At 42.1% G+C, this 15,719-nt stretch overlaps 1 protein-coding gene across 1 annotated transcript in view; it reads right to left on the reverse strand.

Annotated features, from left to right (window-relative positions):
• Window positions 1-15,719, reverse strand: part of SLC1A3 (solute carrier family 1 member 3) — a 70,558-nt gene that overhangs the window by 53,763 nt on the left and 1,076 nt on the right. The window contains exons 2-3 of the mRNA XM_018568263.1: window positions 6,207-6,478; window positions 2,778-2,915 (exon numbers count right to left, since the gene is read on the reverse strand). Of these exons, the coding sequence (XP_018423765.1) occupies window positions 2,778-2,915; window positions 6,207-6,387 (319 nt within the window). The 5' untranslated portion in view covers window positions 6,388-6,478. The remainder of the gene's footprint in view (window positions 1-2,777; window positions 2,916-6,206; window positions 6,479-15,719) is intronic.

Consider the following 15,719-nt stretch of genomic DNA (forward strand, 5'->3'; position numbering starts at 1 on the left):
AAGAAGAGGGGGGCGGGGGTAAGGTGACGGGGTAGCTTCTGATGTGACGGGGTAGCTTCTGATGTGAAGGAGGCTTCTGATGTGACGGGGTAGCTTCTGATGTGAAGGGGGCTTCCGATGTGAAGGAGGCTTCTGATGTGATGGGGGCTTCCGATGTGAAGGGGTAGCTTCTGATGTGAAGGGTTAGCTTCTGATGTGTAGGGGGCTTCAGATGTGAAGGGGTAGCTTCTTATGTGAAGGAGGCTTCTGATGTGAAGAGGGGTTCTGATGTGAAGGGGTAGCTTTTGATGTGAAGGAGGCTTCTGATGTGAAGGGGGGTTTTGATGTGAAGGGGTAGCTTCTGATGTGAAGGGGTAGCTTCTGATGTGTAGGGGGCTTCAGATGTGAAGGGGTAGCTTCTTATGTGAAGGAGGCTTCTGATGTGAAGAGGGGTTCTGATGTGAAGGGGTAGCTTTTGATGTGAAGGAGGCTTCTGATGTGAAGGGGGGTTTTGATGTGAAGGGGTAGCTTCTGATGTGAAGGAGGCTTCTGATGTGAAGGAGGCGCTTCTGGTGTGAAGGGGGGTTCTGATGTGAAGGGGTAGCTTCTGATATAAAGGAGGCTTCTAAGATAAAAAGGGGATGTTTGATGTGAAGGGAACTTCTGATTTGAAGGGGTGCCATGACCAAAAAACATTTGAGAAACGCTGGTCTAGAGTTAGTTTTTTGGCTCTTCAGAGATCCCTACGGACTTAAATGTCGCTCTGCCTTTTGAGATCCAAACGCAGTACATGAAAATCAAACCTGGCACTCAACACAAATCACTAGAATTAAAAGAAGAACTGTAAGAAGAACCCGTCTACCCTAACCATAGAAAGTAAGGGTAGACGGCTTAAAAAGCCAAAGTCTTGCCCAAGACCTGACAGCACATGTTGCCTACTGTTACCTTTTCTTCCATCCAGAAAACCCTCCTGTGTGTCTCTCACATCATTACTGCGGGTTTGATTTTCCCTGATTTTATGTCTAAGATCCATCAATTGCATTTCCTCTGCTCAATGAGAATTCTCTTATTGCCACATGAGGTACACTGGATAGGGGGAGACCAGCTGGAAGACTTAGCCGTGAACCCAAACTACTAGCTGGTATTTTTGGTATGCAGAAAAAAAATAAAAATGGCTAATAGGTTCACTTTAAGGTTTGTACCTGTCTAGTTCCTTTCTGTAGTCTAGGAACTATAACAATTTCTGTTTAGGAAATATCCCCCTTGCAGCCACAATAGCTGTGACATTTCATGCTCAGTTTTGTAGCTGATGTGAGGGAGATCTAAACCTGAGCATCCTACATAAGCTTACATCAGGCCACAAATAGCGCAACCCTTCCGAGCTGCTGGAATGCCAGTTAAGACTTGATGCCCCAGATCTTCAGCTCAGACAGTAGGCACTAGAATAATGGGAATGGCACTTTAAAGTAGATGGCAAGGCTAACTGTATGGTATAGATAGCACTACAGAGCTATTCATGAATTTTGCAAAAATCTGCAGCTGAGTGCCTTTTTTTCATATACATTTCTTGTGGTCATGTGGGTGCTCAGTTCTTACTCCTTCCTTGTGCTGGCAGTGGGCAGGGACTTGCTGCCCATACATGTTACAACAGGATGGAAAGAGCTGTAAGTGCTGTGCGGAGAAGGTGACAACACTGCTGCAGTTTCTGGTGCTGCAGCGTTGTCAGCTGCTCACAGGACAAGTGATCATATTGAACCAACTGGTAAGATCAACAGGTAGAAACTATGGGACATAAAGGTAGGTAAACACTGAGTATATGAATGTGCACATAGAGGATTTACATACTTTGAGGAGCAGTTTTCAGAGGACTTTATTTAAATATTAATAAAGAATACAATATTTTCTATATAAATATGCACTTTAGATATAAATATTTTCAACTGGAGCACCATGTATAGAGGTTAGAGATGTAAAAAATGCAATTGTAAATTCCTCACATTTGTTACATAAAGAAGCATAGAATTGGTATGACGTGCGCCCTGCGTGTACATTTTCCACTGCATACGTTGCCCAAGCCTGTAAAAGAACTTGGGGCTATATTGTGGTCATGTGACCTGCAGCCTTTTTCATCACTGGGTTTTAAGACTTAAAGGAGAACTATGAGGTGAGTGAATTCCACTCATCCTCATAGTTAGAGCCAACCGGTGACAAGGAAGCTGTCACAGGTCGGCTCTATTGATCGGGAAGTGAGCAAAAACATGTAGCCGATCCGCTCACTTCCCGATCGTCTCCCTTCAGTGAGCGGTGACTGTCAGTCACTGCTCCCCGCAGGGATTCCCCCACTCCCCTCTCCAATCCTCCAGCACTGAGTGGAGGAACGAATCGGGAAGGGGGCAGACACAGCTGGCCCTGCCTTTAGATAGGCAGAGCCCACTGTCACTCACGCTGCTGGGTGGATCCAGACATTATTGTTGGGATCTGTCCCGCTGTGGCACTCCCAGTATATTGCACTTTGGATCACAAGAGGAGGTTAGTATATGTCCTCCTGTGACCCTAAAGAGAACTATGGGTAAAAAATCTTACATCATAGTTCTCTTTTAAGTATTCATTTTTAACAACAGTAACTCATAACAACCAACCAGAACCCACCTTCAACCCGTCTGATTTCTTGTTGGTTGCCTTGGGTTACTGCATTAATGAATAAAGCCTTTGGTCTTGGTGTTCATTCTGCTCCACAGGCCAATGTACATTAACATACCACATGATGACACTGCAATGACAAGATGTCTTCCCCTTACCTGTAACCAGACTGGACACAATGAGGGGCAGGACCAGCATCTGCAGCATTCTCATCAGCAACTCCCCGGGGAAGGAGAAATACTTGACCTCCCGGTAGGTCATGTGATATGACCTGACAGAAAACCCAAGGATGATACCTGGAGGAAAGGACAAGAACAATCATGCTAAAGAAATCAGTGGTTACATCACAATGTAATATCTGGGCTTTGAACCCAAAGAGGAATCAGTGTTGTACTTTCTGATGTGGGATTTAAATTTTAGGATTTGTGACAGTGGTGGTCTGACCCATATTATCCCTCGCAGTTCTGTATTTTCCAGCTGCTGCAAAATAACAGTTTACAGTACAGTTACCGGGTTATTAATCCATTTTATTTTTACAAAAAGGAAGCCTAGCTTACATTGTCCCAGTGTTAATTTCGACTAATAATTTTGGTCTTAGTTTTCATCAAAAACACTTTTTCAGTGACTATAACTAGACTAAAACTAAATAAAATCTAAAACTATAAGGAAAATATATTGACGTTTTAGTCAACTAACTCAAACTAGACTAAAATGTTAGGGAGAGATGATTTGGGAAAAGATTCAATCAGAACTAATCTCTTTGGACTAGGGCTGCAACAACTAATCGACTAAATCGATAATAATAGTTGGCAACTATTCTCATCATCGATTAGTTGGTTGGGGAAGGAGAAAGAGAGCGTGTTTTTTTAATACAACCAATCGATTGATTGAAAACATAATCGGACAGGTCTTCTCGTCCTATTTCAGTACCTTGCACCTGTTCTTTTGGCTGAATGATCACAGAGGCTCTCAGACACACTCCAAAGTTCTGTGGAAAGCCTTCCCGGATGAGTGGGGGCTGTTATAGCCTTAAAGAAGGTGTGGAGGGCAACTCTATATTAATGCCCATGGTTTTGGAATGAGATGACCAACAACCTTATACGGTGTGCTGGTCAGGCGTCCACACACTTTGGCCCTGTAGTTTTAATGCATGCACCTTGGCTTTGCCAAGTCATTGTAGAGGTCCTTTCTATTAGGGAACTAATCAGGGCACATCTTTTAACAATTAAAGAGAGCAGTTACTTAAAAGCAGCACATAAAGCCTTGATAAATGTAAGCATTAAAAAGGGGTGCTATGAGCGCTCCCCAGATGCCTACAGTGAAACCAGGAACAAAGCTCATCATGAGGTTACCACAGTCCTAAAGAAAGATTCCAAAAACAGTTGATTTTACCGGAAATTTTGGCTTCCTGCAAATTCAGTTTTCAAGTCTTATGGCTGATAAAAATGTTATGCAAATACTATCAAAACATTATAATACTACACTAAACTATAATCTGACCCCATCACAATATACCAAAATACTTTTCTGCATTTAGTAAGCGTACGCTATTGAAACATTATAAACTGCATGGACAGAAATACCAGGTAAAACAACTCTTGTACTGTATACATATTTGGCTGCCTTTCCTCCTCCTGTCCTCATAGTTTCCCCATATTTTCTCCCAAAGATTTCAGGGAAGACCTGGCCCATATAGCTGTAGAAATGTATGTTTAGGACTGCAAAAGGTCAAACAGGCATTTTTATTTTTTTATTTTTACAAACAGATACACTTATTCTATTACTTTTATAAATGATTATTCTATCATTTATAATCATTTATAAATGACGATATCTCCAAGCATAACCATATAGTTAATACTCAAATACATCAGCTGTTTTATCTTCCAATGGATTTTTAATTGTGTTCAGCAAATCTTCTGATCTGGCCAGACAGCATATTTAGGTCAGGGACCTAACATTTCTCTGCTTAGACTTAGCAATACAGATTGGACTCCTCTCTGTTCCCAGCCTGTGACTGGGCAATATAGGTGCAGCAGAAGACTGATAAGGTCATCACTCTCTTCATTCCTTCTGCAATCATAGGGGCCAAAGTAATGCCTAGTTTATAAACCCTGCAGACTTGCATAATCTGTGACGGTAATGGCAGACTATCTCTAATCTCTTTCTTTTGTGTCATTGAGAATTACTTTTCATGTTTATTTCTCATTCAGAAATTCTCTGTGTTAAAGTAACAAACCAAAGTAACAAAAATGAAAGGAATAAAATAATTTTCCAAGGATCTCCACCTGTTAAATGCCTGAGTATAATAGATGGATATAGTGGGATTAGGCTGCTGAGCAGAGGTGCTGAGCCTTGTTCTTCTTGGGTGGCCTCAATACATGGTGTTGTAATAGAGAAGCTAACTAATTTGTTCAGGGTTTCTTGATCATTGCAGATGACTAACAACAGTTGAATGCAAGGCAAGTCTGTGTGTGTTACAAGGTGGCCAAATTGTACAACCCACTGCTATAAGGTAGAATTACAGCTTATATATACATATATGTGTTATAGGCAGGCGCGGCGCTACCGCAAGGCAAGTCAGGTGGCCGCCTGAGGGCGCTGCAGGGTGAGGGCGATTATAGGGATGCACAGATACCAGTTCAGATACCAGTGCAGATACTTGGCATTTTCAACTACCAGGGTTGCAGCGGTTGCAGCTGTGACAGTGCCCTGGTGCTCCACCACTGTCCTGAAATCATTAGTCTGTAATGTTTTAGAAAAACTGTCACATGACTATATAAAAAAAAAAGGGTTTCAGTAATTGGTATCTGTGAGTATTTGGACAAGTATCAGTACTTATACTTGGTCTGTAAAAAATGGTGCATCCCTAATATACACTGAGTGGCCAGATTATTATGACCACCTGACGTTTGTAGGCAAATTAGCTATAATTTAGGGCTGTTGAAATTAACGATTAATTTCTCGATTAATCGTTAAACTTTTGATGAGAAACTCTGAGATGATGTCCCTGCTAATGTAATCACAGGAAGTCCCGCTTTCAGTGTCTGAGGGATGTTATTTGATGGGGTTACAATGTACCTCTCATCGCAGCCCTCTTTTGGTGCATGGAGAACAATTTCTTTTCTTTCTCACCTTCCCTGGTGGTCTATGTGTGATCTGAGCGCCATAGTAGAGGCTCTCGTTCCTTGCTGTTAGGGCTGCTTCCGAAATGGCGCCGGTATTGTATTATTCTACAGCGCATGTCTGCAGACATTAACGCATGCGGGTATATAAATGTATATATGATCCCTTGCAGGGCCAAGGGGCTCCTTTAATACTATGTAGTAGCTGCAGCAACTACACTACAATACAGCATCTTCTGGGTTCCTGCTACAGCCGCTAGGATGAGCGACTTCCCTGTGCTGTAAGAGTTGCTCACTGATCATGGCGACATTTCAGAGGATGCCTAGTATTTTTCTCAAAGAATACTAGGCATTCCCTCATTGGGCGAGTCGCAGCGATGTCACGGCTATCTTCTTTAAATCCTAATATACCACCTTCACATAAAACATAACAACAAAAGAACCATGAAGAAAAGTACTCACCAAACACAACAGCAAAGACGGTAAAAAGCACAAAGCCATTCCGTCGTAGGAAGCCCTTGACGTCATCCTTTGTTATGTTTTGCATCCTCTTCTTGGCCATCAGAGAGCGTTGGCGCACACCTTGCTGGAAGCGCTCCATCCTGTTCCCAGCTCTTGGGTCTTCCCCGTTGCTTTTAGTCATCTGTGCCAAGTAAAGATGCCTCTACTCTCAGTCTAACGGCAACAGCAACTTCCAGTGGGCGATCAAACACGGCAGGTCAGCCGCGGCCGAACTGTAACATAAGATGTGAATAACCCATTATGAAAATCCAAAGAAGAATTAACTTGTTTCAATTTACTGGGGATGACTACTGATAGTGCCCCCTTATTGTATTCATAGAGGAAACATTAAACAGGTCATGTTCAATAAAGAATTATACTACAATGCATTATAAGAAAATAAGAAAACTTTCAAAAATGAGGCAGAATTGTAGTAAACTAGTCTATAGAAAACGTTTTTCTTAAAGTTGAACTCCACAAATAGCCACAAAGAGTATAAATTAGGGATGCACCAATAGCGTTTTTTCGGTATCAAGTACGAGTACTGAAAAAAAAATTTCCGGTACTCGCCGATACCGAATACTGATACCGGAAGTCCCATGAAGCCGGAAGCTGGGCGCTGTGTAATGACTTAGCTGGGAAGTCGTCTCCATGCTCCCATGTCACCAAGTTACGAGGGAGCATGGAGCCAGCTTCCGGACCAATCAGGAAGCCGGGGGATGAGCCATTACCCATCTCCTGGCTTCCTGATTGATGAGGGAGCATGGAGCCGGCTTCCTAGCCAATCAGGAAGTGGGGCAGGGTGTAATGACTCACTGCTCGGCTTTCTGATACCAGAGCTTTCGGTATCAGGATAAGTATCAGAGCATTTGGGTGAGTACGAGTAAAAGCCCTGGTACTCGGTATCACCACCAATACCGATATTAGTATCAATATTGGTGCGTCCCAAGTTATTACCAGATAGCAGGGCTAGCCAAACCTCGACCCTTCAGGTGTTGTGAAACTACAAGTCCCATTGCAAGACTCTGACAGCCACAGGTATGACTTCTAGAGGCTGACATTTTAGAGAAAAGCAATGGCCACCTCAATTTTTTCTCAGCACAGGATTTGCCTGAAGGAAAACAAAAGTGGACCTGTACCTGTGTTTCTTTAGCAATTGCAACATTTATTTCAATGTGTTTTTTTTTTTTTTTGCAAGTTTATTTTGGTTTTAATGAAACAGTTTGAGCATGTTCGACCACCCCTTAAGTAAGAGTTGGTAGGTTTTTCAATGTGTTTTTAAGTGAAACTTGTACATTTACCTGTTCCATTTTTTAACAATCATATTTGTATGTGATGATTTGTAGTTCTTCCATTAGGTAACACCCTTTACATTTAGGAAGGTGGTCGCCATCCCTAATACAGGACCGCTTAGATGTGATCAGTTAATCACAAAGAGAATCTGGCTGAGATATGGGCTATTTGTAACAATAAAGGAAAGAAAAGGGGAAGAAAAGACGACAGGGACCAATCACGTTTCATCTTTAACTCTGCAAGAATCAAATAAGAAACCTGACTGGTCACTGTCGGCTACAACTCAGATTTTGTTCCCATTTTCTGCTATCCAGTGCTTTATAAATAGCCCCAGAACAAAAGACGAGCACTTCAGTGCAGCACTACAAGTCAGGAAGCAGAGCCAGCATATATATTGAGCATATATGTCTGCTCCCCTCTGCAGAAATATTTACAAACTAGACATAGAAGCAAGTATTTTTGTTTTTTTAACAGTAACTTATGCAGAATTTACTGTAAAGTGAACCTGTAGCCAGGCTATGGATTTTTAAGTATATTAGTCTGTCAGCAGTAACTGAGCTTTTAAACAAGCCTTCATTGACCATTGTAGCTGCAGGCATTGTGGTGCAATTAATCTTCAAAGATTACAACAGAATCACCTGAAGTAGAACTGAAGCCAAAAGGTTTTTGTAGTTTTAGATAGTGTAAGGGAGGGTTATAAGGCCTGTCAGCTGTTTCTTTTGTGCCATCTGTGTCCCATTGTGGAGAATTCCTTTCACTTCCTGTCCAATAGTGACAACAGGAAATTAAAGGAAATCCCTCCAAAGTGAGGGAAATCCACAGTGGTCAGCAGGGTCATCAGAAATAATGTACCCATTCGAAGATTTCACCACTTTTCCTGTTCTGATGAGAACCCAAAATTTCACAATTTGTGATAACAGTCACCAGGAAAAATAGAGAGGGTGACTTTCCCTAACGGGGACACAAACAGCAGTAAAACAGGTGTTCTCTGTCATCTCCACTCTATCCAAAACTAGAAAAATAGGTTTGGGCTTGAGTTGCACTTTAAAATGATATTAAAGTCAAAATGTTTTTAATCCATTTCAGATGCTGATGAAATCACTTACAATGGATGCTGCTTCTTGTTGTTTAAGAGTTTTAGCTTCCTACAGAATCAGTTGGTCCTCTAAGCACTGGCCCTGATATCCTGTTTTAGGGTGGTTCCTTTCCTCTGCAGGGTCCTATGGAGCCACCCTTGTGTGTGTTAGTAGGCTGTATGTGTCTCCACAAAGAGACCCAACAGGGCAAACCACTCCCCTCCACCCTGCTCCCCTCTCCTTCCTCCCTCCTCTAAGCTAGTAATAGACGGATAGCTGCTCAGTCTCTTGTGATCTTGTACTGGACAGGAAGTTTAGTGAAGCCGAGCTGAGAGAGTTAGAGATGTTCGGAAATTGAAAGTTTGAGAGTTTAATACTACTTTAAGTCCTTTGAGTGGTTCTTTTAGCACCTCATCCTGTTCCCCCCTCCCAGCAGTGACTGAGCAGCTTCCTAATAAAAACACAGAGCAGGAACTTCCAGTGGAGGGAGCGAGGCTGTTGAAAGAAGGACTTTAACAACCTTGGTGCTTTGTTGCTGCTATGAAAATTGGGGATGAATTGCTCCACAGTTTCTGCATTTACAGAGGTCAGTGAGCGCTTGTTTTAAAGCTAATTTGCTGTTTGTTAAGACTATGTAAATACTTGAAAATCCATTTATGTGTACAATATAAAGAAGCTTACAAAAAACATAAAAGGTATGTCCACAGCAAAATAGTCCAATTTGATCAAATAAATCATTTCCCCTGAATCTGAACGTCAATGAGTTTATGTTGGATAATTATCTACTGAGGACAACTGAGGAGGAAAGAGAGACAACGGATAAGGAAAGAGGGACAACTAAGGAGGAAGGAGAGACAACGGAGGAGGAAATAGGGACAACGGAGGAGGAAAGATGGACAACAACGGAGGAGGAAAGATGGACAACAACAGAGGAGGAAAGAGGGACAACAACGGAGGAGGAAAGAGGGACAACAACTAGAGGAGGAAAGATGGACAACAACGGAGGAGGAAAGAGGGACAACGGAGGAGGAAAGAGGGACAACGGAGGAGGAAAGATGGACAACAACGGAGGAGGAAAGATGGACAACAACAGAGGAGGAAAGAGGGACAACAACGGAGGAGGAAAGAGGGACAACAACGGAGAAGGAAAGAGGGACAACAACGATGGAGAAAAGAGGGACAACGGAGGAGGAAAGAGGGACAACGGAGGAGGAAAGAGGGACAACAACTAGGAGGAGGAAAGATGGACAACAACGGAGGAGGAAAGAGGGACAACGGAGGAGGAAAGAGGGGCAGCAACGGAGGAGGACAGAGGGAAAACGGAGGAGGAAAGAGAGACAGAAGTATTTGGTTCTAAGTGAAGGACAGTTCGGAGGTATGGTATCGGACCTACAGTATTACACATCAATTATCCACCAACCATGAAAATCATTTTGTGTAATGTGTGTGTTTTAAATTGAAAAGAGATGGGATCATTTATTACAACCCTAAAGCTGGCCACAAAGGCTACAATATTATTGTAAAGTCAAAATAACAAAAAACTAAGAACTGCATGGGCCAGCGCTCTCTCTCTTTCTCTCTCTCTCTTTTTTTCCCCTGGTATACAAAGCAACAGGTTCATGTGACTGCCGCTGCAAATACCTTCCTGCCACTCCATTCACACTGGGAGCGAAGTCTCTCTCTCTTTCATTTACAATCTACACTTTCACTGAATAGTACAGTACAGCTTTCTTTAGTCACTGGTGTCCTGACATAAGAGATCCGGCCCTTCTACACAGTGGCCACACTGCCTGCCCCTCCGCTCCTCTTTCCATTCACAGAAGGCCTTGGATTTTGTTAATAGGTTCACAATATACAAAGTGCTCTCTGATTGGGCAACAGTACAAGAGGGGCGGGCACTGCGGCTGCTGTGTAGGAAAGCCGAAGGTCTAATGTCAGAGTGCTGGAAGCTGTTCTATCGGCACTTAATAAAACTGTACATTGCAAATAAAATAGAGAGCTCTAGGGGGTGGCATACACATTGGTGTGCTTAATTCTTTATAGCCAAGCAGATTTTGTAATACTTTTGTGGAGTTCTTCTTTAAATACTTGCCACTTCTGTTTATGGTGAACACGTGTCCCACTCTCCTTCCTCCTATGTGTATGCATTAGGTGGGACCAATCGCCAATCACACCAGTGCTGTTCAGTGGGGGCAGTGAGAGAGCACCGATCCCGACGGAAGCAAAGGAAAAGTGAGTGTAGGCAGCCGGGGAAGGTGGCGGCTAAAGTGAAAAATCACTAGTAGGTGAAGAGACATACAAAATGCTTTCCATTTTCTTATTTTATAACAGTATGCATGTGCAATGCAGAGTATGCTAGGCAGAGCAAAGAGTGAAGCCCAGTGCCAGCATGGCGCAACTTCATCACCCATGTACAGGAGTTCATCATCACTGGCTACCTAATGGACAATAAAGACAGTGGAAGTTGAAGTAGCACCCCCCTTCTTAAGAGAACCTGTTGCTCTGAGCTATATGGAGAAAAAAAACAGGTAATGCACCTATATGAAAATCCAATGATAGTTCGATCTGAATGAAAAGCATTAGCCTCTCATCCAATAGAAACCTTTGCACTGTCTACTATGTTCCTGTTACTGATACAACCTATGTAATTTTTCTTTTTGGTGTAAAACAATCAGATATATATCTAAATCTGAACTCTGGCCACAACTTTCATTTAAAGCTGAACTTCAGCTGTAAAGATTCATATACACTTACCATGGTCCTGCTTGGCACAATGTAAGTATATATAAATGAAATCCTGCCAGGGCCCCGGGGATCCTGTAAAATACTGTAACAGTTACTGCAGTTCTTTCCAGCAACCTTCGAATTCCAGGAACAGCCGCTGTGCTGAGCGACGTCCCATCTGATGTATAAACACAGTGGGTGGCCATTCAAAGGACTTCTAGTTTTTTTTTATAAATGGGTTTTAGGCCTTTGTTTGATTAGATGAGTGGTGATGATGTCACAAACATGTTTTGTCCAATTAGAGAACACCTAGTATTAAAATATAAAAATATTAGGCGTTCGCTGAATGGCGGCTGTGCTGAGTGAGTGACTGCTGAGTTTTACAGGCTTTTACAGGACCAAGGTAAGTGTATATAAATCTTTATAGCTGGAGTTCAGCTTTGAATTAATGTTTTTGTTTTCAGCATTAAATATATCTGATTTCTATACTTTTGGGGGTTCAATCTGCAAAGTGAACAGCCTATTTGCCATTATTAAATCAACCCCATTAAAGAAAAACTGCAGTGGAAAAAGAAAGTTATACCCATCCGATCCTCGGAGCCAGCTCTGAGGGCTGGTTTATACCACATCCAGTGCATTCCGGCATGGTTAGTGGCCAGAACTCACTGGATTGCATAATCTGGGGGCAGCAGGGGGCGTGGTGGTGCCATTCATGTCAAGGGCACTGCAGCCATGCCTCCCGCCCGCAGTGTGATCATCCGCACCAGAACAGCAATACCCGTGGTCCAGTGTGGCAAGATATCGGTACATTTGCGATTGCACCGGACCGCGGGCAATGCTGTACCACACGTTCTGATGTCTTGGTGACACCTGCACCTTCCCCTTTCCTGTCCTTGTGTCGCCAAGAGAGGAAGTGAAGGGAGATCTTCCTTATGAGGACACAGACAGCAACAGAAACTTGACAGAAGTTCTACGTCTACCCCAGACTGTGGGTAGTTTACCATTAAAAATAATAATTATCTCCCTAAACGTCATCTCCCATTCAGCCTGGTGTAAAAAGCCCTGTCGTAGAAAACCGCTGTGCATTGATTTTTCATGCAACCATTCAATCTGAGCATTTTAATACAATCTGCTGTCTAAATTGTTCAGTCAATGCAACACAAAAGGTAAATTTCATCTGTAACAATTCACTTTCAGTGGCAACAGTTCAGAACAATTGAGAGCTCCATACACCGCACAATCCAACCCAACCCAATCCAAGCCATCCCATGGCTCTCATCTTTGATTGGAATGATAGGCCTGTGTATGGTGAGCAAAACAACAGATTCTTCCTGTGAAGTCTCATCTGATCTGATATGTTTCCAGCCCTTCTCTTCTCTCCAATGAAATATTTACCAATCATTATTGAAATGTTTTCTTCTTTCCTACACACCGGATCTTTCATTCCCTATCAGTCAGCAAAGTGTCAGAAATTCAGCTGCCCCCGACAGTAGGTAAACAGCTGATGCCGAGGAAACTCTGTTTTGCACTTTAATATTCTTTCTCAATTTGGAGTGTTCAATATGTTGTATTTTGCAGAGTTTTTATCCCTTCAACCCTTTTGCTCCCAGAGCAGTCTTTGCTATTTTTTTTTGCACGTGTTAAAATGCACATTTTAGGCCTAAAAATTGCATAATTAAACGTATTAAACTCTCAATCGTTTTGTTTTTTTTCGAGCAAAGTGTTTTTTGCCCAGCAAAGTATTTCTCTATATTTTTGCCCAAGCGCTTACAGTCATCATGTTTCCAAACAGCTCCAACTCTCTCAGCTCTGCTTCCCTGAACTTCCTGTCCAGCACAAGATCAAACTAGCACAAACAAGGGTAGTTCCATAGGACCCTGCAAGAGAAAGGAGCCACCCTAATATAGGATATCAGGACCAGTGGTCAGGGGACCAGCTGATTCTACAGGAAACTTACAGTTTTGTTCACAAAAGGGTGAAGAGTTTGGAGAAGGCAGGAGAAGGGAACAATCTAGGACAACATCGCTGAACTGGAAAGTGAGTTGAATTGGATAATTTTTCCAGTTCAGCGATGTTGTCCTAGATTGTTCCCTTCTCCTGCCTTCTCCTAACTCGTCTCCCTTTTGTGAATAACCCTGTAAAACTTTTAAACATTTGGAGCAGCATCCATTGTAAGTGATTTCATCAGCATTTGAAAAACCTTAAAAAACCTTTTGACTTTAATATAAATATTTTTGGAAAGCAGAGACCCTGGAGAATAAAATGGTGGCAGTTGTATTTTTTTTTGTCACATGATATCAACACAACAGTTTACTAACCCCAAATTTTCAGTAAAAATGCAATCAAATTCATTTTAGAGCACACAGACACAATACAAGAACCAATGTTGCAGGTAAAATGTAAACGTTGAGGATGTGTTGAGTAAATAGATGCCAAACATAAGCTTAAAAATGATGTGCACTCGTGAAATGGCAAGAAACAACCCACCCCTCCCCCCCAAATTGTCCATAGGTGATGCTTTGAAAGCCTCCACAGGTCATAAATTTAGAGTTAACCATAAATAATGGTCCCGGAATTATTTCTCTCACTTTGGTGAGCGTGGCCAACATGTGTGGCCCATTCCTTGTTTGCATACGTAGATGCACCTGACGCATGCGTTTACGCTTGTTTTATGTGTACTTGAGGGCAGGAGTCTGTTTACAGCTTCTTGCTGCCACGAACGCAGTACTTACATCCATGGCAGTGAAAAGGTTAAGACACATTCATGTCCATGCTAACAATTTCATCCACCAATGACCTATAAATATGAGATCACATAACTGGAAATCCAATATACCCCCCTTCTATGGAACTGAATGCTGTGTTCCTTTCACTGAAAGACTTCTGTACATTACATCTGTCAAAATTGTTCTCAAGTGCAGTGAATTCCTCAGGGATTAAAGCTGAACTCCAGGCAAACAGCAAAACACACATGAAATGCATATAAGAGAACTGCTTTACCTGCCAGAGGATCTGGATTTCTGTTCATTCAGTATTGATATTTACATAGCTGTATCACACAGCACAGCTTCCTATGGCAGGGCATGAGACTTGATTTGTTTTCTCTGCTACAGTTAAGTAACACCTACAGGTCTTGTCCCTCCCTAGGTCTTTGACTGGACAGTAAAAGGAGAAGTAGCAGACTGATGAGCTCATCTCTTGTTCCCTATGCTCTCCTATCAGCATGCTTCAGGTACTCTCCCAGCCTGTGATTGGACAGCAGAAGGAGAAGCAGCAGACTGATGAGCTTATCTGTCTGTCACTCTGCTGCTCTCTCCTGCTATCAGCATGCCCCTTACAGCCTGATACCAGGTCAAATCCAGGTACTTACGCTGCTTGTATTAACCAAAATCAATTTACTGATGTATTAATGATCACAACGCTGTGTGTCTTTTATATCTGCCTGGAGTTCAGATTTATTGTACAGTCATATACAGTACTGTGTGTCTCACCGAAGACTTGCTATGCAACAGCTCAAGGCGTTGATCAGAATCTGCATTCAGATACAGTCACAAAACCTGCCAAGTTGTTTTTACATGAATGTAACTATACTGATCATACACCTATAGAGTAGTTACATGTGGCCTTGGGCTTATTTAATAAAATAATGGAATGTGCAATGACTATGCACAGAGGTCAATAACCCTTCAGATGAGGCATATATCATAGTTTATAGATCTGATTATGATGAGCTGATATTAGTTGCTGCATGGCCATAACACTGTAGAATAGTTAGTGACTGCACTTTACTCATTTCCATTGTATGTGAATGACAGCTCCAGTCATCCAGAGAGATCCTACGTGTCCAAAGAGTGCAGAGCCACAATCTGCACCTGCACAATGATCCTTATGTACTGCCAATAGCAAAAGCTCCATGCACAGTACAATCACCCAAAGCAGCCAATCAGAATTCATCTTCCCACTGTAAGATCAGTGAAAAGTACATCCTCTGCTATGACAATCTGTACCTTACCCATTGCTCCTTTGCACTCCCCTATTAGAATAAGCCCCTTTTCTAGACAATTGCACACACATTGTCATTTTCCAGCTTTTACCTCTGTCCACAGCCTAATCCTATAATGTTCTTATATAAACACAACGCATTCTCCTGGTTTGCATTCACATGTGCTGAAGGAATGAGGAATTTGCAAATATGGGTAAGGCTTTATTAAATAACATCGGGGTCAATCCATGTTTGCTCACTTGCTTTGAATTAGTGAAAAGAAAATCAGCGTTTGTTCACTCTGGGATTTCCCCAAGTGGTAAAGTGGACCTGTTATGTTTGAACCTATATATATATATATATATATATATATATAAATTTATTTTATTTTTTATTTTT

The sequence above is a fragment of the Nanorana parkeri genome, unplaced genomic scaffold, assembly GCF_000935625.1.
Source record: "Nanorana parkeri isolate BGI_ZX_2015 unplaced genomic scaffold, ASM93562v1 scaffold1163, whole genome shotgun sequence".
Classification (NCBI taxonomy): Eukaryota; Metazoa; Chordata; class Amphibia; order Anura; family Dicroglossidae; genus Nanorana; species Nanorana parkeri.